The 27,350-nt window shown below is 41.0% G+C and overlaps 1 protein-coding gene across 4 annotated transcripts in view; it reads right to left on the bottom strand.

Moving 5' to 3' along the window:
- The window catches only part of PHF3 (PHD finger protein 3), a 588,626-nt gene that overhangs the window by 134,253 nt on the left and 427,023 nt on the right, over positions 1 to 27,350 (bottom strand). For all 4 annotated transcript variants that reach the window (XM_053710410.1, XM_053710412.1, XM_053710411.1 and 1 more), the window contains 2 exons: positions 15,599 to 15,731; positions 9,979 to 10,171 (listed from right to left, as the gene is read on the bottom strand). In XM_053710410.1, the coding sequence (XP_053566385.1) occupies positions 9,979 to 10,171; positions 15,599 to 15,731 (326 nt within the window). The remainder of the gene's footprint in view (positions 1 to 9,978; positions 10,172 to 15,598; positions 15,732 to 27,350) is intronic.

Here is a 27,350-nt window from a genome sequence, read left to right as displayed (position 1 = left end):
TAGCCTTCTTGATGGATTCAGAAACAAAATCTCTTATGTTATCAGGAACATTCTGCACCTTAGATGTTGAGGGAACTGCAACAGGCAATGGTACATTACTAAAGGAAATATTATCTGCTTTAACAAGTTTGTCATGACAATTAATACAAACAACAGCCGGAGGAATAGCTACCAAAAGTTTACAGCAGATACACTTAGCTTTGGTAGTTCCAGCACTAGACAGCGATTTTCCTGAAGTATCTTCTGACTCAGATGCAACGTGAGACATCTTGCAATATGTAAGAGAAAAAACAACATATAAAACAAAATTGATCAAATTCCTTAAATGACAGTTTCAGGAATGGGAAAAAATGCCAATAAACAAGCTTCTAGTAACCAGAAGCAAAGAAAAAATCAGACTGAAATAATGTGGAGACAAAAGCGACGCCCATATTTTTTGGCGCCAAATAATACGCCCACATTGTTTGGCGCCTAAATGCTTTTTGGCGGCAAAAATGACGCCACATCCGGAACGCCAACATTTTTGGCGCAAAAGGACGTCAAAAAATGACGCAACTTCCGGCGACACGTATGACGCCGGAAACAGAAAAGATTTTTTGCGCCAAAAAAGTCCGCGCCAAGAATGACGCAATAAAATGAAGCATTTTCAGCCCCCGCGAGCCTAACAGCCCACAGGGAAAAAAAGTCAAATTTTTAAGGTAAGAAAAAATGATTGATTCAAACGCATTATCCCAAATATGAAACTGACTGTCTGAAAATAAGGAATGTTGAACATTCTGAGTCAAGGCAAATAAATGTTTGAATACATATATTTAGAACTTTATAAATAAAGTGCCCAACCATAGCTTAGAGTGTCACAGAAAATAAGATTTACTTACCCCAGGACACTCATCTACACGTTTGTAGAAAGCCAAACCAGTACTGAAACGAAAATCAGCAGAGGTAATGGTATATAAATAAGAGTATATCGTCGATCTGAAAAGGGAGGTAAGAGATGAATCTCTACGACCGATAACAGAGAACCTATGAAATAGACCCCGTAGAAGGAGATCACTGCATTCAAATAGGCAATACTCTCCTCACATCCCTCTGACATTTACTGCACGCTGAGAGGAAAACCGGGCTCCAACTTGCTGCGGAGCGCATATCAACGTAGAATCTAGCACAAACTTACTTCACCACCTCCATAGGAGGCAAAGTTTGTAAAACTGAATTGTGGGTGTGGTGAGGGGTGTATTTATAGGCATTTTGAGGTTTGGGAAACTTTGCCCCTCCTGGTAGGAATGTATATCCCATACGTCACTAGCTCATGGACTCTTGCTAATTACATGAAAGAAAAGGGATTTAGACATTTATTTCAAATCCACGGATGGGTAGTTACCCCTGTTGCAATTGCAACAACATGATTAAAGGGGATGTTTTTGTTCACCCATTAACGGGGAAAAAGTTTAAGATCTCTGGCTTCTATACGTGTAACACTGATTATATTATATACTGTACCTAATTAAGTGCCCCTGTTCAAAAATTTACATTGGGGAATCAACATGTAGAGCCAGAGATAGAATGAATGAACACAAATCCAACATCCGTAGGAAGAATATGGATGCTCCAGTGTTTAATCCTTTTTTACAAGTGGGTCATTCTATCTCTCAACTCAGATTCCAGATTATTGAGCACATTAGGAGACCCAGACGTGGGGGCGATAGGATAAAAATGCTTAAATCCAGGGAAACTTTCTGGATTTATACCCTACAGTCTTTTGGCACCAATAGGAATGAATAAACAGATAGATTGGGTTGTTACTCTGTAAGACAATATTAGTTTAGATGTTGCCTATGTACTGATGTGGTGGTACAGGAGATTTGATTATATTTGACTATAGATGATTATTTTTGTTAGAACATATTCTGTTGAAAATAATTTTTATTATGTGTTTTTAATCAAGGATGTATGTTTTCCTAATGGGTTAAAGAAGATTTCACTCTGTTGTGGCCACTAGAGGGTGTGTGTAAATTATGTATGTGGATGAGAATTGTTGATACACCTGAACAAGTAATTAGACCCCTCCCCTTTTTGAAAGGGTATAAATTGTGTCCAAAGAGGGTTTAATGTATAACATGATTAAGGTCATTGATTGACCGAAACGTTGTTTTTTGTAAGCTGTGATGTCTCACAAATAAAAGATACCTAGGTGTGTACTTGTGCCATTCTAAGCACAAAGCTGCATTCATACATTAAACAGCTAAAATGCCTCAAAGAAATGGAACTATCACTGAACAGAAAAGACCAAATATATTGTAAATAGCCTCTTCTTGCATATAATTTCATGTTTGCGTATGCACATTTGGTATTGCATGCAACCCACTGTTCAGGACGTTTGATCTGCAAGAGACTGAAAACCCCCTTTAGTGCTTGTTTAGTTTTATTAAACCCCACAGTTCATGTGTAAGATATGAAAGCTTACAGAATCCCATCTGAAAATGGATTACACTGAGACACGGGGAACAGAATAACAATGGTACTGTTGCTTCTTGTCATAGTATATAAGCAACAGTACGTATGAACAGTTGTGAAAGATAAAGGCACTGCCACCTGTGACTGAACCGAAACAGTTAAAACAGCAACGTGTACATCATTAATTTTAACAAATATGTACATATATAACGGGCTGGCGACGTCTCTCTAGCTAACATGACAGAGAAAGCGTCACATTCACCTCAAGGCTCTCCAGACAACGCAAAGACCTCTCAGCTGTATTTCGTGTAAACACAGCTGAGGAGGCATCTGGCATTCCGATGGAGAGAACAATGGCGCGCCCAATGGCGGGTAACAAAGCTCCGCCCATCGTGGGCGTAGACAAACTGGAACTGCAGAGAAGCCATACACAAGCAATGGCGTGCACTTAAAGGAGACTCACAAGAAAGAGCAGATAATTCAGAAACTCTTCTAGCAGAAGAGATGGCCAAAAGATTCAACAATTTCCAAGAAAGTAGTTTAATGTCCAAAGAATGCTTCGGCTCAAACGGAGGAGCCTGTAAAGCCTTCAAAACTAAATTAAGACTCCAAGGAGGAGAGATTGACTTAAAGGGACAGTATACACTCATTTTCATATAACTGCATGTAAAATACACTACTATAAAGAATAAGATGCACAGATACTGATATAAAAATCCAGTATAAAACTGTTTAAAAACTTACTTAGAGGCTGTCAGTTTAGCTCTGTTGAAAAGGTAACTGGAAAGCCCACTGCAAGTGGGAAATAAGACCCTACCCCCCTACCCCTTCTTTTGCATATGAAAAGACCCTTTACACAAACAGGAGCAAGCTGGAGAAGGTAGCCGACGGTATTCACATAAAACTTTGGGGCTTGGTTAGGAGTCAGAAAATCAGAGCAATGTTATTTAAAAATAAGCAAAACTAAACATTTATTTAAAAAAAAAAAAACTTTATGGGCTATATAAATAGATCATCTACAAAATATATTTTTTTTAAATATTTTTTTTATTGAGGTTTTACGTAATAAACATAAAAACATAGTCCGCCTTTTGAAAACAAAAGAAAGATACAAGCATAGTTGGGCACAATAATTCAGCAAATGTAAAAGACACAGTTAATAGTCTGATGAAACCTCGGTTTTATGATACAATAGTGTAGTTGACTGACCAGTTAAGAGCATATTTCTAGGCCACGAGTATAGAAGCTAACTGATGGTCAGATAGATAGCTCTTCATGAGCTATAAAAAGCAAATGAATGAATAGATAGCATGGGGAGGGGGGAAATTCAGTGGGTAAGCACCGCTCTTCAAATGAGGGACAGGGTGGGAGGGCGGGCCACATATAAACAAGGGCAATTTAGGAGATACAGTATTAGTTATACCGTCAAGTATTAATAATATAAAGTATGAATGGTGGGCATAGTGACGGCTCTACACTTAGGCCCTTTCCTAAGAAAATAGCCACAAGCACAAAAAACAAATAAATTATATAGACATCCAGTCTTGACATAGTATTACAATCCACATATGCATAGGTGTATGGATAGGCCACTTAAGTTGGGGAGGAGTATGAAAGGATATGGGCAAGAAGGCTTAAAGAGATACATTTCCCTAGAAAGGTATAGATACTCCAATTACCTCAGCGCATAGTCTTTCTAACCTATAGTATTATGGATGTACTAGTGTGAGTGGTGGAAGAGGCGAAGGAAGTGTGAGCATGTCCTGAAATATTGTATATATTACTTAGGAGGGGGTATAGAGGGTAATAGTGAGTGAGGAGCAATCAACCTGTAATTATGAGGGAAGCTGGAGATGTGTGCGGCTTTATGCGGGCTAGCTAAAGTGCAAATAGGGTCATAATAATGTTATGGGTATACTTGAGAGCTAAGTAATGAAAACTTACAGCTCAAAGTACTAAATTGTGCGTATTCTGGAGACTGTGCTTGAAGGTAAAAGTAGGATATACCCAGCTAACCGCTAATAGTTATGATCTATGAGGTATAGATACTTGGCTTGGCCTGCTAGCAATCTAGGATAGAGTGGGCTTAACCTGTATACTGCAGTTGCCGCTTCTTCGGTATATTAGTTGGAGATTTCTATGCTGTCCCTGTCACAGATCGCATGCACGCTATACTGCTCGTGGGTCTGTGAAAAGATGGCCGCTGTAGCGTGGTTCTTATTCCAGGCCTCACTGGTAATTTTGGCTGTTAACTGACTCCAAATCTTCAGTAACGGTCAAGTCTCATACAAAATTATTCTTTGAAGTTATTAGTACTCAAATTAGGCAAGTTTGTGGGGCCAAGGGGTCATATAAACAGAATTAAATAAAGTTCTCTTAGAGAGCTGAAGAAAGATGCGACCTCTCGGCTCCAATGCTAGCTCCGCCCCCGATCTACAAAATATTTATGCAAAGAAAAAATGAGTGTATAATGTCCGTTAAATCTTTAAAGAAACAGATTTACAACCCTGCAACATAGTATTAATCACTGAGTCAGAGAAACCTCTATAACTAAGCGTTCAATCTCCATGCCTTCAAACTTAATGATTTGAGATCCTGATGGAAAAAAAGGACCTTAAGATAGAAGGTCTGACCTTAGTGGAAGTGTCCAAGGTTGGCAACTGGACATCCGAACAAGATCCGCATACCAAAACCTGTGAGGCCATGCTGGAGCTACCAGCAGCACAAACGATTGCTCTACGATGATCTTGGAGAACACTCTTGGAAGAACTAGAAGCGGGAAAATATAAGCAGGTTGATTACACCAAAGAAGTGTCAATGCATCCACTGCTTCCGCCTGAGGATCACTGGACCTGGACAGGTACGTGGGAAGTTTTTTTGTTTCGATGAGATGCCATCAGATCTATTTCTGGAAGCCCGCACATCTGAAAAATTTGAGAAAACACATCTGGGTGGAGATACCGTTCTCCCGGCTGTAAAGTCTGACGACTGAGGTAATCCGCTTCCCAATTGCCTATACCTGGGATATGAACAGCAGAAATTAGACAGGTGCTGGATTCCCCCAAACAAGTATCCAAGATACTTCTTTCATAGCTTGAGGACTGTGAGTCCCACCCTGATGATTGACATATGCCACAGTTGTGATGTTGTCTGTCTGAAAACAAATGAACGGTTCTCTCTTCAACAGAGGCCAAAATTGAAGAGCCCTGAGAATCGCACGGACTTCCAAAATATTGATTGGTAATCTCGCCTCTTGAGATATCCAAACTCCTTGTGCTGTCAGAGATCCCCAAACAGCTCCCCAACCTGAAAGACTCGCATCTGTTGTGATCACAGTCCAGGTTGGACGAACGAAAGAGGCCCCTAGAATTATACGATGGTGATCTAACCACCAAGTCAGAGAAAGTCGAACATTGGGATTTAAGGATATTTTTTGTGATATCCTTGTATAATCCCTGCACCATTGGTTCAGCATACAAAGCTGGAGAGGTCTCATATGAAAACGAGCAAAAGGGATCGCGTCCGATGCTGCAGTCATGAGACCTAAAACTTCCATGCACATAGCTACTGAAGGAAATGACGGAGACTGAAGGTTCCGACAGGCTGCAACCAATTTCAAACGTCTCTTGTCTGTTAGAGACAAAGTCATGGACACTGAATCTATCTGGAAGGAAACCTAAAAATGTTACCCTTGTCTGAGGAATCAAAGAACTTTTTGGTAAATTGATCCTCCAACCATGTCTTCGAAGAAACAACACTAGTTGATTTGTGTGAAATTCTGCAGAACGTAAAGACTGAGCGAGTACCAAGATATCGTCCAAATAAGGAAATACCACAAAACCCCGCTCTCTGATTACAGAGAGTAGGGCACCTAGAACCTTTGAAAAGATTCTTGGAGCTGTCGCTAGGCCAAAAGGAAGAGCAACAAATTGGTAATGCTTGTCTAGAAAAGAGAACCTCAGGAACTGATAGTGATCTGGATGAATCGGAATATGAAGATATGCATCCTGTAAGTCTATTGTGGACAAATAATGCCCTTGATGAACAAAAGGCAGAATAGTCCTTATAGTCACCATTTTGAAAGTTGGTACTCTTACATATCGATTCAAAATCTTTAGATTCAAAACTGATCTGAATTAATTTTCTTTCTTTGGGACAATGAATAGATTTGAATAAAACCCCAGACCCTGTTCCTGAAACGGAACTGGCATGATTACCTTTGACAACTCCATGTCTGAAAAACACTTCAGAAAAGCCTGAGCCTTTACTGGGTTTACCGGAATGCGTGAGAGAAAAAATCTTCTCACAGGCGGTCTTACTCAGAATCCTATTCTGTACCCCTGAGAGACAATACTCTGAATCCAATGATTTTGGACCGAATTGATCCAAACATCTTTGAAAAATTTTAATCTGCCCCCTACCAGCTGAGCTGGAATGAGGGCCGCACCTTCATGCGGACTTGGGGGCTGGTTTTGATCTCTTAAATGGCTTGGATTTATTCCAATTTGAAGAAGGCTTCCAATTGGAAGCAGATTCCTTGGGGGAAGGATTAGGTTTCTGTTCCTTATTTTGTCGAAAGGAACAAAAATGGTTAAAAGCTTTAGATTTAACCTTAGATTTTTTATCCTGAGGCAAAAAAACTCCACCCCCCCCTCCCAGTAACAGTTGAAATTATTGAATCCAACTGAGAACCAAATCATTTATTACCTTGGAAAGAAAGAGATAGTAATCTGGACTTAGAAGTCTTTTCAGCATTCCAAGATTTGAGCCACAAAGCTCTTCTAGCTAAAATAGCTAAAGACATAGATTTAACATCAATTTTGATAATATCAAAAATGGCATCACAAATGACATTATTAGCATGTTGAATCAACTTAACAATGCTAGACCAATCATGATCCAATACTGCGCTAAAGTATCCAACCAAAAAGTTGAAGCAGCTGCAACATCAGCCAAAGAAATTGCAGGCCTAAGAAGATGACCTGAATATAAATAAGCTTTCCTTAGATAAGATTCAAGTTTCCTATCTAAATGATCTTTAAAAGAAGCACTATCTTCCATAGGAATAGTAGTACGTTTAGCAAGAGTAGAGATAGCCCCATCAACTTTGGGGATCTTTTCCCAAAACTCCAATCTAACTTCTGGCAAAGGAAACAATTTTTTAAACCTTGAAGAAGGAATAAAAGAAGTACCAGGCTTATTCCATTCCTTAGAAATCATATCAGAAATATTCCAATATTCCAATCCTTAGAAATCATATCAGAAATATTATCCTCCTGCTAACTTCCTGTTAGCAGGAGGATAATATCCCACAAGTAAAGGATGAATCCGTGGACTCATCGTACTTTATAGAAGAAAAAGAAGTACCAGGCCTATTCCATTCTTTAGAAATCATATCAGAAATAGCATCAGGAACTGGAAAAACCTCTGGAATAACCACAGGAGGTTTATAAACAGAATTTAAACCTTTACTAGTTTTAATATCAAGAGGACATATCCAATGTAATCAACACTTCTTTTAACAAAGAACGAATATACTACAATTTAAATAAATAAGAGGATTTATCAGTGTCAATATCTGAGGCAGGAACTTCTGAATCAGATAGATCCTCATCAGAGAAGGATAATTCAGTATGTTGCTGGTCATTTGAAATTTCATCAACCTTATGAGAAATTTTAAAAGACTTTTTACGTTTATTAGAAGGCGGAATGGCAGACAAAGCCTTCTGAATAGAATCAGAAATAAAATTATTTTAAATTTACAGGTATATCTTGTGCATTAGATGTTGAGGGAACATCAACAGGTAATGAACTACTGATGGATACATTCTCTGCATGTAAAAGTTTATCATGACAACTATTACAAACCACAGCTGGAGAAATAATCACCACAAGTTTACAACAAATGCACTTAACTTTGGCAGAACTGTTATCAGGCCGCAGGGATCCAACAGTGAATTCTAAAACAGGATCAGATTGAGACATCTTGCAAATGTAAGAGAAAAAAACAACATATAAAGCAAAATTATCAATTTCCTTATATGGCAGTTTCAGGAATGGGAAAAAATGCAAACAGAATAGCCCTTTGACATAGAAAAAAAGCAAGAGGCAAAACGGAATGGGGTCTAAAATAATGAAAATATTTGGCGCCAAGTATGACACACAACAAACAGAAAAATATTTTTTGGCGCCAAAAACGTCTGGAAACGAAACACTTGCGTCAAAGATGACGTAACCTTATGAAAGGACCCGGCATCAACTAAGACGCCGGAAATGGCGAATTGCGTCAAGGAATGTAACTTCATGCCAAAAAAAATCTTGCGCCAAGAATGACGCAATAAACTTTAGCATTTTGCGCCCTCGCAAGCCTAATTCTGCCCACGAATTTGAAAAATGACAGTCAATTGAAAAAAGACTACACCCCAGGTAAGAAATACATTTCTAAAAAATGCATTTCCCAGATATGAAACTGACAGTCTGCAAAAGGAAATATAAGTACAATACATATATTTATATAAATACATAAAGTGCCAAACCATAGCTGAGAGTGTCTAAAGTAATGAAAACATACTTACCTGAAGACACCCATCCACATATAGCAGATAGCCAAACCAGTACTGAAACAGTTATCAGTAGAGGTAATGGAATATGAGAGTACATCGTCGATCTGACAAAGGGAGGTAGGAGATGAATCTCTATGACCAATAACAGAGAACCTGTGAAATAGATCCCCGTGAGGCAAACCATTGCATTCAATAGGTGATACTCTCTTCACATCCCTCTGACATTCACTGTACTCTGAGAGGAAACAGGCTTCAAAAATGCTGAGAAGCGCATATCAACGTAGAAATCGTAGCACAAACTTACTTCACCACCTCCAAAGTTTGTAAAACTGAATTGTGGGTGAGGTGAGGGGTGTATTTATAGGCATTTTGAGGTTTGGGAAACTTTGCCCCTCCTGGTAGGATTGTATATCCCATACGTCACTAGCTCATGGACTCTTGCCAATTACATGAAAGAAATATTCACTACTTTCGGCTTTAGCACAGTTGGTCTAATAGGGTGTCCAGTTAGCATGTGATGCAATGTGTTGAGCTTTTCCTTTTTTTTCTATTGAAGTCTATGGGAGAAGAAGTTAACGGGGTCACAATATCAGAAATTCTGAAGTTGTTCTCCACCAAATTGTGGTTTCCTTACTTTTATTCCCCAAAATAAAAAAAAACTATTTCTCTCTTTGCATTTATTGAATACAATAATTCCAGGAATTAGTAAAAAATATATATATATTACAGTCTGATATCAATAATGATTGCAAAAACATCAGTTTCTAATTTTATATTACTTGGTTTAACCACAGTGGCCATCTTTGTGTCATGGTGCATGACAAATTTTGGTTACATAGATGTCAACAGAAACCTCAATATTTCAGGTCATGAGACAATTTGTTATTTCAATGGATGTTAACTTAAGTATTAAACATTAATTTCTAATTATTTTGAATGTTTGATTACAATCCATAGCTACCTTGAAGGGGAAGAAAATTCATCCTTAGGTGATACTGGTCTCTCCGCCTCTAAAAGGTCCATTTGCAAAATAGTAGATGAACAATGTTCATCGGAGGTGTTATCAACATCAGTATCCGATTGTTTATGTATTAATCCTGGGAATATTTTCACTTTTTTAGGAGAAAGGTCTTCAGCAGGAGGAGCAATTCGGCCTTAAAATAACATTAAAATAAAAATGTCAGATACAAACAATATACTAAATAACTACTTAAAATGTTTAGCAACCAGTGTAGTGTAAGAAACAAAACACTTGTGATACAACGAACAAGATTATACTAACAATAAATATTTTTGTTCATATTCAAAGCCATTTATTTACACAGTCTTGTATCATTTTGAAATAGGTAGACATCTCCCAAACGTTTTCAAGCTATCTTTCTTCTCTTCTATCTACACATACACCTCCCTTTCCTGGTGTATTGTCTGCAAATTTTGTTTGCAAGCCTTCTTATGGAGTAACTGAAGAAACAGTACTAAAGATATTTATATGGAGTTATCGCTCGTTATACATCTCCTCGACAACATCTGAGAATGTACTTCAAAATATCACTACTAAATTCTGCTTGTGAAGAAGAAAACAAGCTAAAGTAGAGTAACCGTATTTAAAGAAGACCAAGTAACTGCCTTGCATAACATTTAACAGATTATCTGGAAATTGATGGTAAGACAGAAAGCTTAAAGAGACAGTCTAGGCCAAAATTTACTTTCATGTTTCCGATAGAGCATGTAATTTTAAACAATTTTCCAATTTACTTTTATCACCAATTTTGCTTTGTTCTCTTGGCATTCTTAGTTGAAAGCTTAACCTAGGAGGTTCATATGCTAATTTCTTAGACCTTGAAGCCCACCTCTTTCAAATTGCATTTTAACAGTTTTTCACCACTAGAGGGTGTTAGTTCACGTATTTCATATAGATAACACTGTGCTCGTGCACGAGAAGTTATCTGGGAGCCAACACTGATTGGCTAGACTGCAAGTCTGTCAAAAGAACTGAAAAAAGGGGCAGTTTGCAGAGGCTTAGATACAAGATAATGACAGAGGTTAAAAGTATATTATTATAACTGTGTTGGTTATGCAAAAATGGGAAATGGGTAATAAAGGGATTATCTATCTTTTAAAACAATAAAAATTCTGGTGTAGACTGTCCCTTTAAAGGGATACTGAAATCTAAATGTTTTCTTTCGAGATTCAGATAGGGCATTACATGTTAAGCAACTTTCTAATTCACTTCTATAATGAATTTATCTTTGTTCTCTTGGTATCTTTATTGATTGGTGGGTACATTTAGCCACCAATCAGCAAGCTGTACCTAGGTGCTGAACCAAAGTTGGGACAGCTCGTAAGCTTACATTCCTGCCTTTTCAATTAAAGATACCAAGAGATCGTTCAAAAAATGATAAGTTGCTTAAAATTGCATGCTGTAGCTGAATCATGAAACCAAATTGGGTTCATTATCCCTTTAAGGGTCTGATGATCAAAAACTGCTATGGATAAAAAATCACACAAAATAATGTAATATAGGAGCTTCTCCTTATGCAGAACCCTGTATATTGAGATAAATGCCTCTCAAAGTTTGAGTTTCTAAAGATTTTTGACATAACTCACTGTACTGATGAGACTTCTTAGATTATCTCATCTCAGCGAAGAACTTTAGAGCTTTGGACATCAAGTAATATCACTGAAAACTTCTTAATATACAAGGGGTCTAACAACACTAAAGGGACACTGTACTCACATATATCATTTATGTTTACCTGATAAATTAATATATTTCATGGTAGTGAGATTTCACAAACCATTACTCCTGGAGGCAAATATTCACAAAAGCACTTAAAAACTCTCATATCTCACTGATAAAATAGTCTGATGTATAGCAAGAAAAAAAGAAAGGTAGGAAAGGACAAGAACAAGAAAAAAAATATAATAAAAGACTAGCAAAAAATGGACAGGTCTTGTAGAATTTGGTAAAGGTATATAAAGAAGACCAAGTAACTGCCTTGCAAATTTGACTAGGTTAAAAAAACCTTCTTTGTCCGAAGTACAGCCTTATACAAATGGAATACCAAATAAGGTGGACAACACTGGAGGGCAGACTATTCCGAAACTCAACAAACAGAGGAAATGGCTAATAGAAATAACACTTTCCAAGATAGTAACTTAATATCAGAAGAATGCATAGGCTCAAACAGAGCATGTTGAAGAACTCTAAGACCAAGATTAAAGTGAAGGTAAAGTTTTAGTTATTAAACTTCTTTCCCTGTAAATAGTATCCAAATAAATGTGAGTTTAATTCATCAAAATTTTCGTTTCGCTATATTAATGTATTTATTACCTCTTCTTTATCCGATTCATCAGACTGTTTAAACAGCCCGTTTTTTTATTTATTTTTTCCTTATCCTGGTCACGTTTTTTTCTAAGCCAATAGAGACACTGGCCGTTAGGCGGCCGTCAAATTACGTCACCGCAAAACTCTAACAAATGCGCATGCGTTGTATTTACTTCCTATGTGTTAGGCTCAAAGCGCGTTCTAGTTTTGCGCATGCGCTTTCCTCGATTCCTCCGGCTATAGGTCACGCAGGCGCAAATACAAATTACGGCGAGTGGTGCGTATGCGCAATTGCTCATGAAAACGTGAACGAGCTTTTGAATGACGTACAGAGCGGGTGGGACTGCTCTGTACGTAATGTAATGAATAATCCGGAAATCAATGGAGGGAGGAGCAACAAACGGCCGGGAGAGTAAATATAACATGTTTATAACACTATAATCTATATACTTATATTAAAAAAAAAAAATAGCGATCATGTTATTTAGGACTTATATAATATATTACAGGCGACAAAACCACTAAACTTAACCTTCACTTTAAGGCTCCATGGAGGAGAAATAGGTCTAATTCTAGCATGAGCTTGAACATCTGGCAAATGAGCCAAACTCTTATGCAACAAAACAGAAAGAGCAGAAAGCTGACCTTTAAGAGAACTAGCAGACAGGCCCTTCTCCAAACCATCTTGAAGAAACTGAAGAATACGTGGAGTCTTCACCTTGTGCCAAGGAAACCCACGTTCCACAGACCAAGACAGATAAGCCCTCTAAACCTTATGGTAAATATGTCTGGTAACGGACTTGCATGCCTGAACCAGAGTATCAATCACCTTTTTAAGTAAGTATCTTAAAGGGAAAGTCTACACTAAAATTGTTAATCTTTAAAAAACTAAATTTATGCTTACCTGATAAATGTATTTTTTCCGGGCATGGAGAGTCCACAAAACATTCTAATTGCTAGTGATATATTCACTCCTGGCCGGCAGGAGGAGGCAAAGAGAACCCCAACAGAGCTGTTAAGTATCACTTCCCTTACCCATAGGCCCCAGTCATTCGGCCGAAGGGAAACGGAAAAAGAAGATAACACAAGGGTATAGAGGTGCCTGAGGACTGTACATAAAAGTAGTAGACTCTCCATGCCCGGAAATAAATAAATAAATTTATCAGGTAAGCCTAAATTTTGTTTTCTTTTCTATGGCATGGAGAGTCCACAAAACATTCTAATTACTAGTGGACACCAATACCCAAGCTAGAGGACACAGAATAAATAGGGAGGGAGAAGAAGACAGGCGGACCTAAACTGAAGGCACCACCGCTTGAAGAACTTTTCTTCCAAAAGAAGCGTCAGCTGAGGCAAAAGTATCAAATTTGTAGAATTTGTAAAAATATGGAGGACCAAGTGGCCGCCTTGCAGATTTGCTCCACAGAAGCTTCATTTTTGAAAGCCCATGAAGATGAAACAGCTCTAGTGGAATGAGCCGCAATTCTCTCAGGAGGCTGCTGTCCAGCTGTCTCATAAGCTAAATGGAAAACACTTAACCAGAGAGAAAGAGAAGTAGAAGTGGCCTTCTGACCCCTACGTTTACCAGAAAAAACAACAAACAGGGCAGAAGACTGCCGAAAATCCCTAGCACGCACAACATCCAAGTTATGCAAAAGACGTTACTTCTGGGAAGAAGGGTTAGGACAAAAAGAAGGGACCACAATTTCCTGATTAATATTGCGATCCGACACTACCTTAGGGAGAAACCGCAGCTTAGTACGAAGGACCACCTTATCAGCATGAAAAATAAGGTAAGCCGAAAGTTCGGAAACTCTGTGAGCAGAAAAAATAGCAAGAAGAAACAAAACCGTCCAAGATAGTAATTTAATATTAACAGAATGCATCAGCTCAAACGGAGCCTGCTGCAAAACTCTAAGAACAAGGTTAAAGGGACAGTCTACACCAGAATTTCTATTGTTTTAAAAGATAGATAATCCCTTTCTTACCCATTTCCCAGTTTTGCATAACCAACAGAGTTATAATAATATACTTTTAACCTCTGTGATTATCTTGTATCTAAGCCTCTGCAAACTGCCCCTTTTTTCAGTTCTTTTGACAGACTTGCAGTCTAGCCAATCAGTGCTGGCTCCCAGATAACTTCTCGTGCACAAGCACAGTGTTATCTATATGAAATACGTGAACTAACACCCTCTAGTGGTGAAAAACTGTTAAAATGCAATCTGAAAGAGGTGGGCTTCAAAGTCTAAGAAATTAGCATATGAACCTCCTAGGTTAAGCTTTCAACTAAGAATACCAAGAGAACAAAGCAAAATTGGTGATACAAGTAAATTGGAAAATTGTTTAAAATTACATACTCTATCTGAATCATGAAAGTTTATTTTGGCCTAGACTGTCCCTTTAAGGCTCCAAGGGGGAGCAACAGATTTAAAAACACAGGCCTGATTCTGACCAAGGCCTGAACAAAAGACTGAACATCTGGCAGAACTCACAGACGTTTATGCAGAAGAATAGACAGTGCAGAAATGTGACCGAAGTACTGACTGACAAACCCTTCTCCAGGCTCTCCTAAAGAAAAGCCAAAATGCGAGGAACCCTTTGAATCACACCAATGAAGGTATTTACACCATACACTCAGTGTCCCTGGGGTCTATGAGAAACCCCTTCCTGGTTTGTTGGCAATCTGATTAAATAAATCCAGTCTCTATTAGGCAACAAACCATTAGAAAGGATAGAGTAATAAATGTCAGGACTTACCCATCTGCTTGTTTTTCTGCAGAGTCCTCTAACACAAAGGAAAATCAGTGTAACTAATACCATTTGCCTGAAAGGGAGGATAGCATGGTTATACTGGAAGAAGCATATGAACTTCCCTGCGACATCCAGCTAGTTCATACCAAAACTCTATTAAGAGCATTACATGGCTATCAACAACTCCCCTGCTCTCTCTTGCAGGAAACGATCCACTGAGAGCATTAAATCAGAAACTTCAGCAGAGCACCTCTCTCTGCCTACTTCCATGAAATGAGGCAAAGAACTACTGGGAGGGTAGGGGAAGTGGGAGGGATATTTCAATGCTCTGTGTGGAGTGTCTTTGCTTCCTCCTGGTGGCCAGGTGAAGTATTTCCCATAGGTTATGAATGAACTGCCATTAGAAAGAAAAAGGTATTATAAAGTAAATCTAACTTGCTTTAAAACAATATCTGAAATAAATAGGGAGCATCCTAGTGGAGGTTGATGATCTGTTATTTACCTGTACATATTTTACAATTTAAGTCAAAGAGATGATTCTTATGTTGTGTGGTTGTATCTGATGTGGTTTCAGTGGATTCATCATTATCTTTAGGAATTTCTTCTTCTTTTTCTACATGCTTTACAACGGATTCCTAGTATAAATAGAAAAAAAGAGAGAGTTGTTAAGAGTATATAAGAATAGTCCCAAAATAACAATGTTCATAATTACAATAAAGCAATTCACTCTTGCCTAAGCAGTTCACGCCCACTTATACAGTACATACACATAACATCTTGTGTGAGGATTTAAATAGTTTTTAACAATAAAAAGGTTTGCAGTACGGCTTCTGATTGGCTTGAAGGAAACATATTTTGCAATTTGGGCGGCCACTGGTTATGGTAAATAACCTGAGATGGGGTAATTAAAGAATGTAATTGCAGGACACTTAAGAGGTTCATACTGAAATGGATATTGTTTAGTGCCCCTTTAACCTTTTTCTCAACAAAATTATTTTTAAACTGTGCCCCCAAAACATTTTCATTCTCCATTTAGCTTTTCAAATTCTCAAATGTCTATATTCTCTATTTTAAAGAAGGTGTTATTGGTGTAAAAAATATTCTAGTTTCTAGTCTTTAAATGTAAGCATATCAAGTAACACAACTACCACATTTGTAACAACCAGGTTTAAGTGCCTACAACCTAATGCTTCTTGTTCTAAAAAAAAGGAAATTTATGCTTACCTGATAAATTTATTTCTTTTACGATATGACGAGTCCACGGATTTCATCCTTACTTATGGGATTACGCCTCCTGGTCAGCAGGAAGTGGCAAAGAGCACCACAGCAGAGCTGTGTATATATAGCTCCTCCCTTCCCTCCCACTCCAGTCATTCGACCGAAGTTAGGAAGAGAAAGGAAAAGCCAAAGGTGCAGAGGTGACTGAAGTGTAACAAAAAACAAGTAAATACCTGTCTTAGAAATGACAGGGGGGGCCTTGGACTCGTCATATCATAAAATAAATAAATTTATCAGGTAAGCATAAATTTCCTTTTCTTTTACAAGATATGACGAGTCCACGAATTTCATCCTTACTTATGGGATACAATAACAAAGCTATAGGACATGGATGAAAGGGAGGGACAAGACAGGAACCTAAACGGAAGGCACCACTGCTTGAAGAACCTTTCTCCCACAGCCTAAGAAGAAGCAAAATTATCACATTTTTAAAATTTGGAAAAAGTGTGAAGAGACGACCAAGTTGCAGCCTTGCAAATCTGTTTAACAGAAGCATCGTTTTTAAATGCCCATGAGGAAGCCACAGCCCTTTCAGGAGTCTGCTGTCCAGCAGTCTCATATGCCAGACGGATGATAGCTTTCTGGCCCCTACGCTTTCCAGAAAAAACAACAAATAATGAAGATGATTGACGAAATTCCTTAGTCGCCTGCAAGTAAAACTTCAGGGCACGGACCACGTCCAAGTTATGCAACAGACGCTCCATCTTAGAAGAAGGATTAGGACATAATGAAGGAACAACAATTTCCTGATTAATATTCTTATTTGAAACAACCTTAGGAAGGAAACCAGGTTTGGTACGTAAAACCACCTTATCAGAATGGAAAATAAGATAAGATGAGTCACATTGTAACGCTGAAAGCTCAGAAACTCTACGAGCAGAAGAAATAGCAACCAAAAATAAAACCTTCCAAGATAACAACTTAATATCTATGGAATGCATGGGTTCAAACGGAACTCCTTGAAGAACATTAAGAACTAAATTCAAACTCCAGTGTGGAGCAATTGGTCTAAACACAGGCTTGATTCTGGTCAGAGCCTGACAAAAAGACTGAACGTCTGGAACATCTGCCAAATGTTTGTGTAGTAAAATCGACAAAGCAGAGATTTGTCCCTTTAAGGAACTTGCTGATAACCCTTTCTCCAATCCTTCTTGGAGAAAAGATAGAATCCTGGGTATCCTAACTCTACTCCATGAATAACCCTTGGATTCACACCAATAAAGATATTTACGCCATATCTTATGCTAGATCTTTCTAGTAACAGGCTTACGTGCCTGAATCAAAGTATCAATGACCGAATCAGAGAACCCCCGCTTAGATAAAATCAAGCGTTCATTCTCCAAGCAGTCAGCTGAAGAGAAACTAGATTCGGATGTTGGAAGGGTCTCTGAATGAGAAGGTCCTGCCTCAATGGAAGCTTCCGCGGCGGCAGAGAGGACATGTCCACCAGATCGGAATACCAAGTCCTGCAAGGCCACGCAGGCGCGATTAGAATTACTGAAGCCCTCTCCTGTTTGATCCGAGCAATCACCCGGGGAAGGAGAGCAAACGGTGGAAACACATAAGCTAGGTTGAACGACCAAGGCACTGCCAAGGCATCTATCAGATCGGCCTGAGGATCCCTTGACCTGGATCCATATCTTGGGAGCTTGGCATTCTGACTAGACGCCATCAGATCCAATTCCGGTCTGCCCCATCTGAGAATCAGGGTGGCAAAGACCTCCGGATGGAGTTCCCACTCCCCCGGATGAAACGCCTGTCTGCTTAAAAAGTCCGCTTCCCAGTTGTCCACTCCTGGGATGTAGATTGCTGACAGATAACAAGAGTGAGCCTCCAACCACCGAATTATCTTGGATACTTCCGTCATCGCTAAGGAACTCCTTGTTCCTCCCTAATGATTGATGTAAGCCACAGTCGTGATGTTGTCCGACTGAAAACGGATGAATTTGGCCGAAGCCAACTGTTGCCAACCCTGAAGCGCATTGAATATTGCTCTCAATTCCAGAATATTGATTGGAAGTAGAGACTTCGACCGAGTCCAGACACCCTGAGCCTTCAGGGAATTTCAGACTGCACCCCAACCTAGTAGACTGGCGTCCGTTGTCACTGTCACCCATGAGGGTCTGCGGAAGCACGTCCCTTGGGACAGATGATCCAGCGACAACCACCAAAGAAGAGAGTCTCTTGTCTCCTGATCCAGATCTATCTGAGGAGACAAATTTGCATAATCTCCATTCCACTGCTGAGCATGCTCAGTTGTAGCGGTCTGAGATGAAAACGAGCAAATGGAAAGATGTCCATTGCCGCCACCATCAATCCTATTACCGCCATGCACTGAGCCACTGATGGCCGAGGATTGGACTGAAGGGCTCGGCATGTATTCAGAATCTTTAACTTTCTGACCTCTGTCAAGAAAATTTTCATGGATATGGAATCTATTAGAGTTCCCAAGAAGGGAACCCTTGTCTGTGGAATTAGTGAACTCTTTTCTAGATCCACCCGTGAGTCCTCAGAAAGGACAGAACCATGTCTGTATGAGACTTTGTCAGATGGTAAGACGACGCCTGGATCAGAATATCGTCTAGATAAGGAGCCACTGCAATACCCCACGGCCTGAGAACCGCCAGAAGGGTCCCTAGAACCTTCGTGAAGATCCTGGGTGCTGTGGCCAACCCGAAAGGAAGAGCCACAAACTAAAAATGTTTGTCTAGGAAGGCAAACCTTAAGAACTGATGATGATCCTTGTGGATAGGAATATGAAGGTATGCATCCTTCAAGTCCACGGTAGTCATATATTGACCCTCCTGGATCAATGGTAGAATTGTTCGAATAGTCTCCATCTTGAAGGATGGGACTCTGAGAAACTTGTTTAGACTCTTGAGATCTAAAATGGGTCCGAACGTTCCATCTTTTTTGGGAACCACGAAAAGATTTGAGTAAAACCCCTGCCCCTGTTCCAGTATTGGAATAGGACAAATTACTCCCATAGTAGAGAGGTCTTTTACACAATGTAAGAACGCATCTCTTTTTATCTGGTCTACAGACAATCGTGAAAGAAGAAACCTCCCCCTTGGGAGAGATTTTTTTAATTCCAGTTGATACCCTTGGGACACGATTTCCAGTGTCCAGGGGTCCTGAACATCTCTTACCCAAGCCTGGGTAAAGAGAGAAAGTCTACCCCCTACTAGATCCGGTCCCGGATCGGGGGCCGCCCCTTCATGCTGTCTTGGGAGCATCAGTGGGTTTCTTGGGTTGTTTGCCTTTGCTCCAAGCCTGGTTGGGTCTCCAGACGGCCTTGGCTTGAGCAAAATTCCCTTCCTGTTTAGCGGAAGAAGAATCGGGGACTCCTTTGAAGTTCCGAAAGGAACGAAAATTATTTTGTTTACCCTTCAGTTTAGCTGCTTTATCCTGAGGTAGATGACCCTTACCTCCCGTAATGTCAGCAATGATTTCTTTCAAGTCATGCCCGAATAGGGTTTTCCCTTTGAAAGGAATAGCCAAATTTGACTTAGATGACACATCAGCAGACCAAGACTTTAACCATAACGCTCTACGCGTTAAAATGGCAAATCCGGCATTCTTAGCTGCCAACTTGGCAATCTGAAAGGCGGCGTCCGTAATAAAAGAATTAGCCAGCTTAAGGGCCTTAATTCTATCTAAAATTTCCTCTAAAGGAGTCTCAGTCTTAAGAGACTCTTCTAAGGCGTCAAACCAAAAGGCCGCCGCAGTTGTGACTGGCACAATGCAGGCCGTCGGTTTCAACAGAAAACCCTGATGAATAAATAACTTCTTTAGAAGACCCTCCAATTTTTTATCCATAGGGTCTTTGAAAGCACAACTATCCTCAATAGGAATAGTAGTACGCTTAGCCAGGGTAGATATAGCTCCCTCCACCTGTTTGCCAAGAGTCCCAGACGGTGTCAGCTATGGGATACATCTTCTTAAAATTAGGAGAAGGTGAGAACGGGATACCCGGTCTTTCCCATTCCCGCGTAATAATTTCCGAAATTCTCTTAGGAACCGGAAAAACATCAGAGTAAGCAGGCACCTCTAAATATTTGTCCATCTTACACAATTTCTCTGGTGGTACCACAATAGAGTCACAGTCATCCAGAGTCGCTAAAACCTCCAGAAGTAACAGGCGGAGGTGTTCAAGCTTAAATCTGAAGGACATTACGTCCGAGTCCGTCTGAGGTAACACACTTCCCGAGTCGGAAAGTTCCCCTTCAGACAGAAGTTCCCTGACCCCCAATTCAGATCCCTGTGAGGGTACCTCGGAAATAGCCATCAAAGCATCAGAAGTCGCAGGAATCAGAGTAGCCTCTGTCCTGCTGCGTTTGCCCTGCAACACTGGCAACTTAGATAAAACCTCTGTAAGGATAGATGACATAACTGCATCCATATCCTGGGTGGGCGTTAAAGGTTGTGACGCTTGGGGAGAAAGTCGCGGCATACCCTGATTCTCATCAGTCTGAGAATCATCCTTAGACATATTTGCATTAAAGAAAATATGTTCTTTACATTGTAAGACCCTTTCAGTACATGAGGGACAAAAAGTAAGAGGGGGTTCCACAATGGATCACACTGCTTCGGCTCAAATAGCATGATAAGTCTCTGTGCACCCTCTAGTACAAAACAACTTAGGCCCCACTGGAGCCCAGGACCTTGCTGCTCGATCCATATGAATACTGCGCGGCCGAGCGCGTGAAATTAGGCCCCACCCACCATGGGCGTAACACCAGCCGTACTGAGGCCCGCATGGGCCGAAAAACAAGTCTGATATCCCAACTCAAAAGTTGAAAACGCCATGTGCCCCTCACATATACACACTTTAAATTAAAAAAAAGTGCAACAATCATGAAATATTGCTCTCTCCCAAGCCTGTTATTTTTTGACATAACGCCAGCTCATAGACAGCAGACCGCATCTCCCTGCGTCAGCCCACACATCATATGTATAAGTGAAAAAAACAGAATTTATGCTTACCTGAAAAATTACTTTCTCTTGTGGTGTATCCAGTCCATGGATTCATCCTTTATTTGTGGGATATTCTCCTTCCTAACAGGAAGTGGCAAAGAGAGCACACAGCAGAGCTGTCCATATAGCTCCCCCTCTAGCTCCACCCCCCAGTCATTCGACAGGAGGTTAGGAAGAAAAAGGAGAAACCATAGGGTGCAGTGGTGACTGTAGTTTAAACAAAAAAAAATCTACCTGACTTAATAGCCAGGGCGGGCCGTGGACTGGATACACCACAAGAGAAAGTAATTTATCAGGTAAGCATAAATTCTGTTTTGTCTTGTAAGGTGTATCCAGTCCACAGATTCATCCTTTACTTGTGGGATACCAATACCAAAGCTTTAGGACACGGATGAAAGGAGGGAACAAGACAGGTACCTTAAACGGAAGGCACCACTGCTTGTAAAACCTTTCTCCCAAAAATAGCCTCCGAAGAAGCAAAAGTATCGAATTTGTAAAATTTGGAAAAAGTATGCAGTGAAGACCAAGTTGCTGCCTTACAAATCTGTTCAACAGAAGCCTCATTTTTAAAAGCCCATGTGGAAACCACTGCTCCGGTAGAATGAGCAGTAATTGTTTCAGGAGGCTGCTGAACAGCAGTCTCATAGGCCAAACAGATGATGCATTTCAGCCAAAAGGAAAGAGAGGTAGCAGTCGCCTTTTGACCTCTCCTCTTACCAGAATAGATAACAAACAAAGAAGTTGTTAGTCTGAAAACCTTAGTTGCTTGTAAATAGAACTTTAAAGCACGAACCACATCAAGATTGTGTAACACACGTTCCTTCTTTGACGAAGGATTAGGAAACAGAGAAGGAACAACAATTTCCTGATTAATATTCTTATTGGACAAAACCTTAGGAAGAAAACCAGGTTTGGTACGCAAAACTACCTTATCTGCATGGAACACCAAGTAAGGTGAGTCACACTGTAAAGCAGATAACTCTGAAACTCTTCGCGCAGAAGAGATAGCTACCAAAAACAAAACTTTCCAAGATAAAAGCTTAATATCTATGGAATGTAAAGGTTCAAACGGAACCCCTTGCAGAACTGAAAGAACTAAATTCAGACTCCATGGCGGAGCCACAGGTCTATAAATAGGCTTGATTCTGACTAAAGCCTGAGTAAACGCTTGAACGTCTGGTAACCTCCGCCAGACGTTTGTGTAAAAGAATAGACAAAGCAGATATCTGTCCTTTTAAGGAACTAGCTGACAATCCTTTCTCCAATCCATCTTGGAGAAAAGACAATATACTGGGAATCCAAATCTTACTCCATGAGTAGCTCTTGGATTCGCACCAACAAAGATATTTTCGCCAAATCTTATGGTAGATTTTCCTGGTGACAGGCTTTCTAGCCTGAATCAGGGTATCGATAACCGCCTCAGAGAAACCACGCTTAGATAAAATTAGACGTTCAATCTCCAAGCAGTCAGACGCAGAGAAATTAGATTTGGATGTTTGAAAGGTCCTTGAAGTAGAAGGTCCTGCCTCATTGGTAGAGTCCATGGTGGAACGGATGACATGCCCACTAGGTCTGCATACCAAGTCCTGCGTGGCCACGCAGTTGCTATTAGAATAACTGACACCCTCTCCTGCTTGATTCTGGACACCAGACGAGGAAGGAGAGGAAACGGTGGAAACACATAGGCCAGATTGAAGGACCAAGGCGCTGCTAGAGCATCTATCAACACCGCCTGGGGACCCCGGGACCTGGACCCGTAAAAAGGAAGTTTGGCATTCTGACGGGACGCCATCAGATCCAACTCTGGAGTGCCCCATAGCTGAGTCAGCTGGGCAAATACCTCCGGGTGGAGTTCCCACTCCCCCGGATGAAAAGTCTGACGACTTAGAAAAACATAATTTATGCTTACCTGATAAATTCCTTTCTCCTGTAGTGTAGTCAGTCCACGGGTCATCCATTACTTATGGAATATATCTCTTCCTAACAGGAAACTGCAAGAGAATTACCCAGCAGAGCTGCTATATAGCTCCTCCCCTCACATATCATACTCAGTCATTCGACCAAAGCAGACGAGAAAGGAGGAACCACAGGGTACAGTGGTGACTGGAGTTTAATTAAAATTTAGACCTGCCGTAAAAACAGGGCGGGCCGTGGACTGACTACACTACAGGAGAAAGGAATTTATCAGGTAAGCATAAATTATGTTTTCTCCTGTTAAGTGTAGTCAGTCCACGGGTCATCCATTACTTATGGAATACCAATACCAAAGCTAAAGTACACGGATGAAGGGAGGGACAAGGCAGGAACATTAAACAGAAGGAACCACTGCCTGAAGTACCTTTCTCCCAAAAATAGCCTCCGATGAAGCAAAAGTGTCAAATTTGTAAAATTTTGAAAAAGTGTGAAGCGAAGACCAAGTCGCAGCCTTGCAAATCTGTTCAACAGAGGCCTCATTTTTAAAGGCCCAGGTGGAAGCCACAGCTCTAGTAGAATGAGCTGTAATCCATTCAGGAGGCTGCTGTCCAGCAGTCTCATAGGCTAAGCGTATTATGCTACAAAGCCAAAAAGAGAGAGAGGTAGCCGAAGCCTTTTGACCTCTCCTCTGTCCAGAGTAAACAACAAACAGGGAAGAAGTTTGACGAAAATCCTTAGTTGCCTGCAAATAGAATTTCAGGGCACGGACTACGTCCAGATTATACAAAAGTCGTTCCTTCTTTGAAGAAGGGTTAGGACACAGAGATGGAACAACAATCTCTTGATTGATATTCCTGTTAGTAACTACCTTAGGTAAGAACCCAGGTTTAGTACGCAGGACTACCTTGTCTGAATGAAAAATCAGATAAGGAGAATCACAATGTAAGGCAGATAACTCAGAGACTCTTCGAGCCGAGGAAATAGCCATCAAAAACAGAACTTTCCAAGATAACAGCTTGATAGCAATGGAATGAAGGGGTTCAAATGGAACGCCTTGAAGAACATTAAGAACTAAGTTTAAGCTCCACGGCGGAGCAACAGACTTAAACACAGGCTTAATCCTAGTTAAAGCCTGACAGAAAGCCTGAACGTCTGGAACTTCAACCAGACGTTTGTGTAGAAGAATAGACAGAGCAGAAATCTGTCCCTTTAACGAACTAGTAGATAAGCCCTTTTCTAAACCCTCTTGTAGAAAGGACAATATCCTAGGAATCCTAACCTTACTCCATGAGTAACTCTTGGATTCGCACCAATGTAAATATTTACGCCATATCTTATGGTAAATTTTTCTGGTAACAGGCTTCCTAGCCTGTATTAAGGTATCAATAACTGACTCCGAGAAGCCACGCTTTGATAGAATCAAGCGTTCAATCTCCATGCAGTCAGCCTCAGAGAAATTAGATTTGGATGTTTGAAAGGACCCTGAATTAGAAGGTCCTGTCTCAGAGGCAGAGACCACGGTGGACAGGACGACATGTCCACTAGGTCTGCATACCAGGTCCTGCGTGGCCACGCAGGCGCTATCAGAATCACCGAAGCTCTCTCCTGTTTGATCTTGGCAATCAAACGAGGAAGCATCGGGAATGGTGGAAACACATAAGCCATATTGAAGACCCAAGGGGCTGTAAGAGCATCTATCAGCACCGCTCCCGGGTCCCTGGACCTGGATCCGTAACAAGGAAGCTTGGCGTTCTGACGAGACGCCATGAGATCCAGATCTGGTTTGCCCCAACGACGAATCAGTTGAGCAAAGACCTCCGGATGAAGCTCCCACTCCCCCGGATGAAAAGTCTGGCGACTTAGAAAATCCGCCTCCCAGTTCTCCACGCCTGGGATGTAGATCGCTGACAGGTGGCGAGAGTGAGACTCTGCCCAGCGAATTATCTTTGAGACTTCCAACATCGCTAGGGAACTTCTTGTTCCCCCTTGATGGTTGATGTAAGCCACAGTCGTGATGTTGTCCGACTGAAATCTGATGAACCTCAGAGTTGCTAACTGAGGCCAAGCTAGGAGAGCATTGAATATTGCTCTTAACTCCAGAATATTTATTGGGAGGAGTTTATCCTCCTGAGTCCATAATCCCTGAGCTTTCAGGGAATTCCAGACTGCTCCCCAGCCTAGAAGGCTGACGTCTGTTGTTACAATCGTCCAATCTGGCCTGCGAAAGGTCATCCCCTTGGACAGATGTGGCCGAGAAAGCCACCATAGAAGAGAATCTCTGGTCTCTTGATCCAGATTTAGTAGGGGGGACAAATCTGAGTAATCCCCGTTCCACTGACTTAGCATGCACAATTGCAGCGGTCTGAGATGCAGGCGCGCAAATGGTACTATGTCCATTGCCGCTACCATTAAGCCGATTACTTCCATGCACTGAGCTACTGACGGGTGTGGAATGGAGTGAAGGACACGGCAAGCATTTAGAAGTTTTAATAACCTGGCCTCTGTCAGGTAAATTTTCATCTCTACAGAATCTATAAGAGTCCCTAGAAAGGGAACTCTTGTAAGTGGTAATAGAGAACTCTTTTCCACGTTCACCTTCCACCCATGCGACCTCAGAAATGCCAGAACTATCTCTGTATGAGACTTGGCAGTTTGAAAACTTGACGCTTGTATCAGAATGTCGTCTAGGTACGGAGTCACCACTATGCCTCGCGGTCTTAGTAGCACCAGAAGTGATCCTAGAATTTTTGTAAAGATTCTTGGAGCCGTAGCTAATCCGAAGGGAAGAGCTACAAACTGGTAATGCCTGTCTAGGAAGGCAAATCTCAGATACCGGTAATGGTCCTTGTGAATCGGTATGTGAAGGTAGGCATCCTTTAGATCCACTGTGGTCATGTACTGACCCTCTTGGATCATGGGAAGGATGGTTCGAATAGTTTCCATTTTGAATGATGGAACTCTTAGAAATTTGTTTAGGATTTTTAAGTCCAAGATTGGCCTGAAGGTTCCCTCTTTCTTGGGAACCACAAATAGGTATGAATAGAATCCCTGCCCGTGTTCCGTCCGCGGAACTGGGTGGATTACCCCCATTAATAAGAGGTCTTGTACACAGCGTAGAAACGCCTCTTTCTTTATTTGGTTTGCTGATAACCTTGAAAGATGAAATCTCCCCCGTGGAGGAGAAGTTTTGAAGTCCAGGAGATATCCCTGAGATATGATCTCCAACGCCCAGGGATCCTGGACATCTCTTGCCCAAGCCTGGGCGAAGAGAGAAAGTCTGCCCCCCACTAGATCCGTTTCCGGATAGGGGGCCCTCTTCATGCTGTTTTGGGGGCAGCAGCAGGTTTCTTGGCCTGCTTGCCCCTGTTCCAGGACTGGTTAACTTTCCAGCCCTGTCTGTAACGAGCAACAGCTCCTTCCTGTTTTGGAGCGGAGGAAGTTGATGCTGCTCCTGCCTTGAAGTTACGAAAGGCACGAAAATTAGACTGTTTGGCCTTTGATTTAGCCCTGTCCTGAGGTAGAGCATGGCCCTTACCTCCCGTAATGTCAGCAATAATTTCTTTCAAGCCGGGCCCAAACCGTTTTAGTTAGGCTGCAAGAGAATGACTGAGTATGATATGTGAGGGGAGGAGCTATATAGCAGCTCTGCTGGGTAATTCTCTTGCAGTTTCCTGTTAGGAAGAGATATATTCCATAAGTAATGGATGACCCGTGGACTGACTACACTTAACAGGAGAAATCCGCTTCCCAGTTGTCTACTCCTGGGACGTGAATTGCTGAGAGGTGGCAAGAGTGATCCTCCGCCCACCTGATTATTTTGGTTACTTCCATCATTGTAGGGGACTCCTTGTTCCCCCTTGATGGTTGATGTAAGCTACAGTCGTGATGTTGTCCGACTGAAATCTGATGAATTTGGCCGCAGCTAGCTGAGGCCATGCCTGAAGAGCATTGAATATCGCCCTCAGTTCCAGAATGTTTATCGGGAGAAGAGCTTCTTCCCGAGACCATAAGCCCTGAGCTTTCAGGGAGTCCCAGACAGCACCCCAGCCAATCAGACTGGCGTTGGTCGTTACAATGATCCCCTC

The sequence above is a fragment of the Bombina bombina genome, chromosome 4 (assembly GCF_027579735.1).
Source record: "Bombina bombina isolate aBomBom1 chromosome 4, aBomBom1.pri, whole genome shotgun sequence".
In the NCBI taxonomy this organism is placed as follows: domain Eukaryota; kingdom Metazoa; phylum Chordata; class Amphibia; order Anura; family Bombinatoridae; genus Bombina; species Bombina bombina.
The sequence above is the reverse complement of the archived record's forward strand: the minus strand, read 5'-3'. Positions and strand labels throughout refer to the sequence as shown.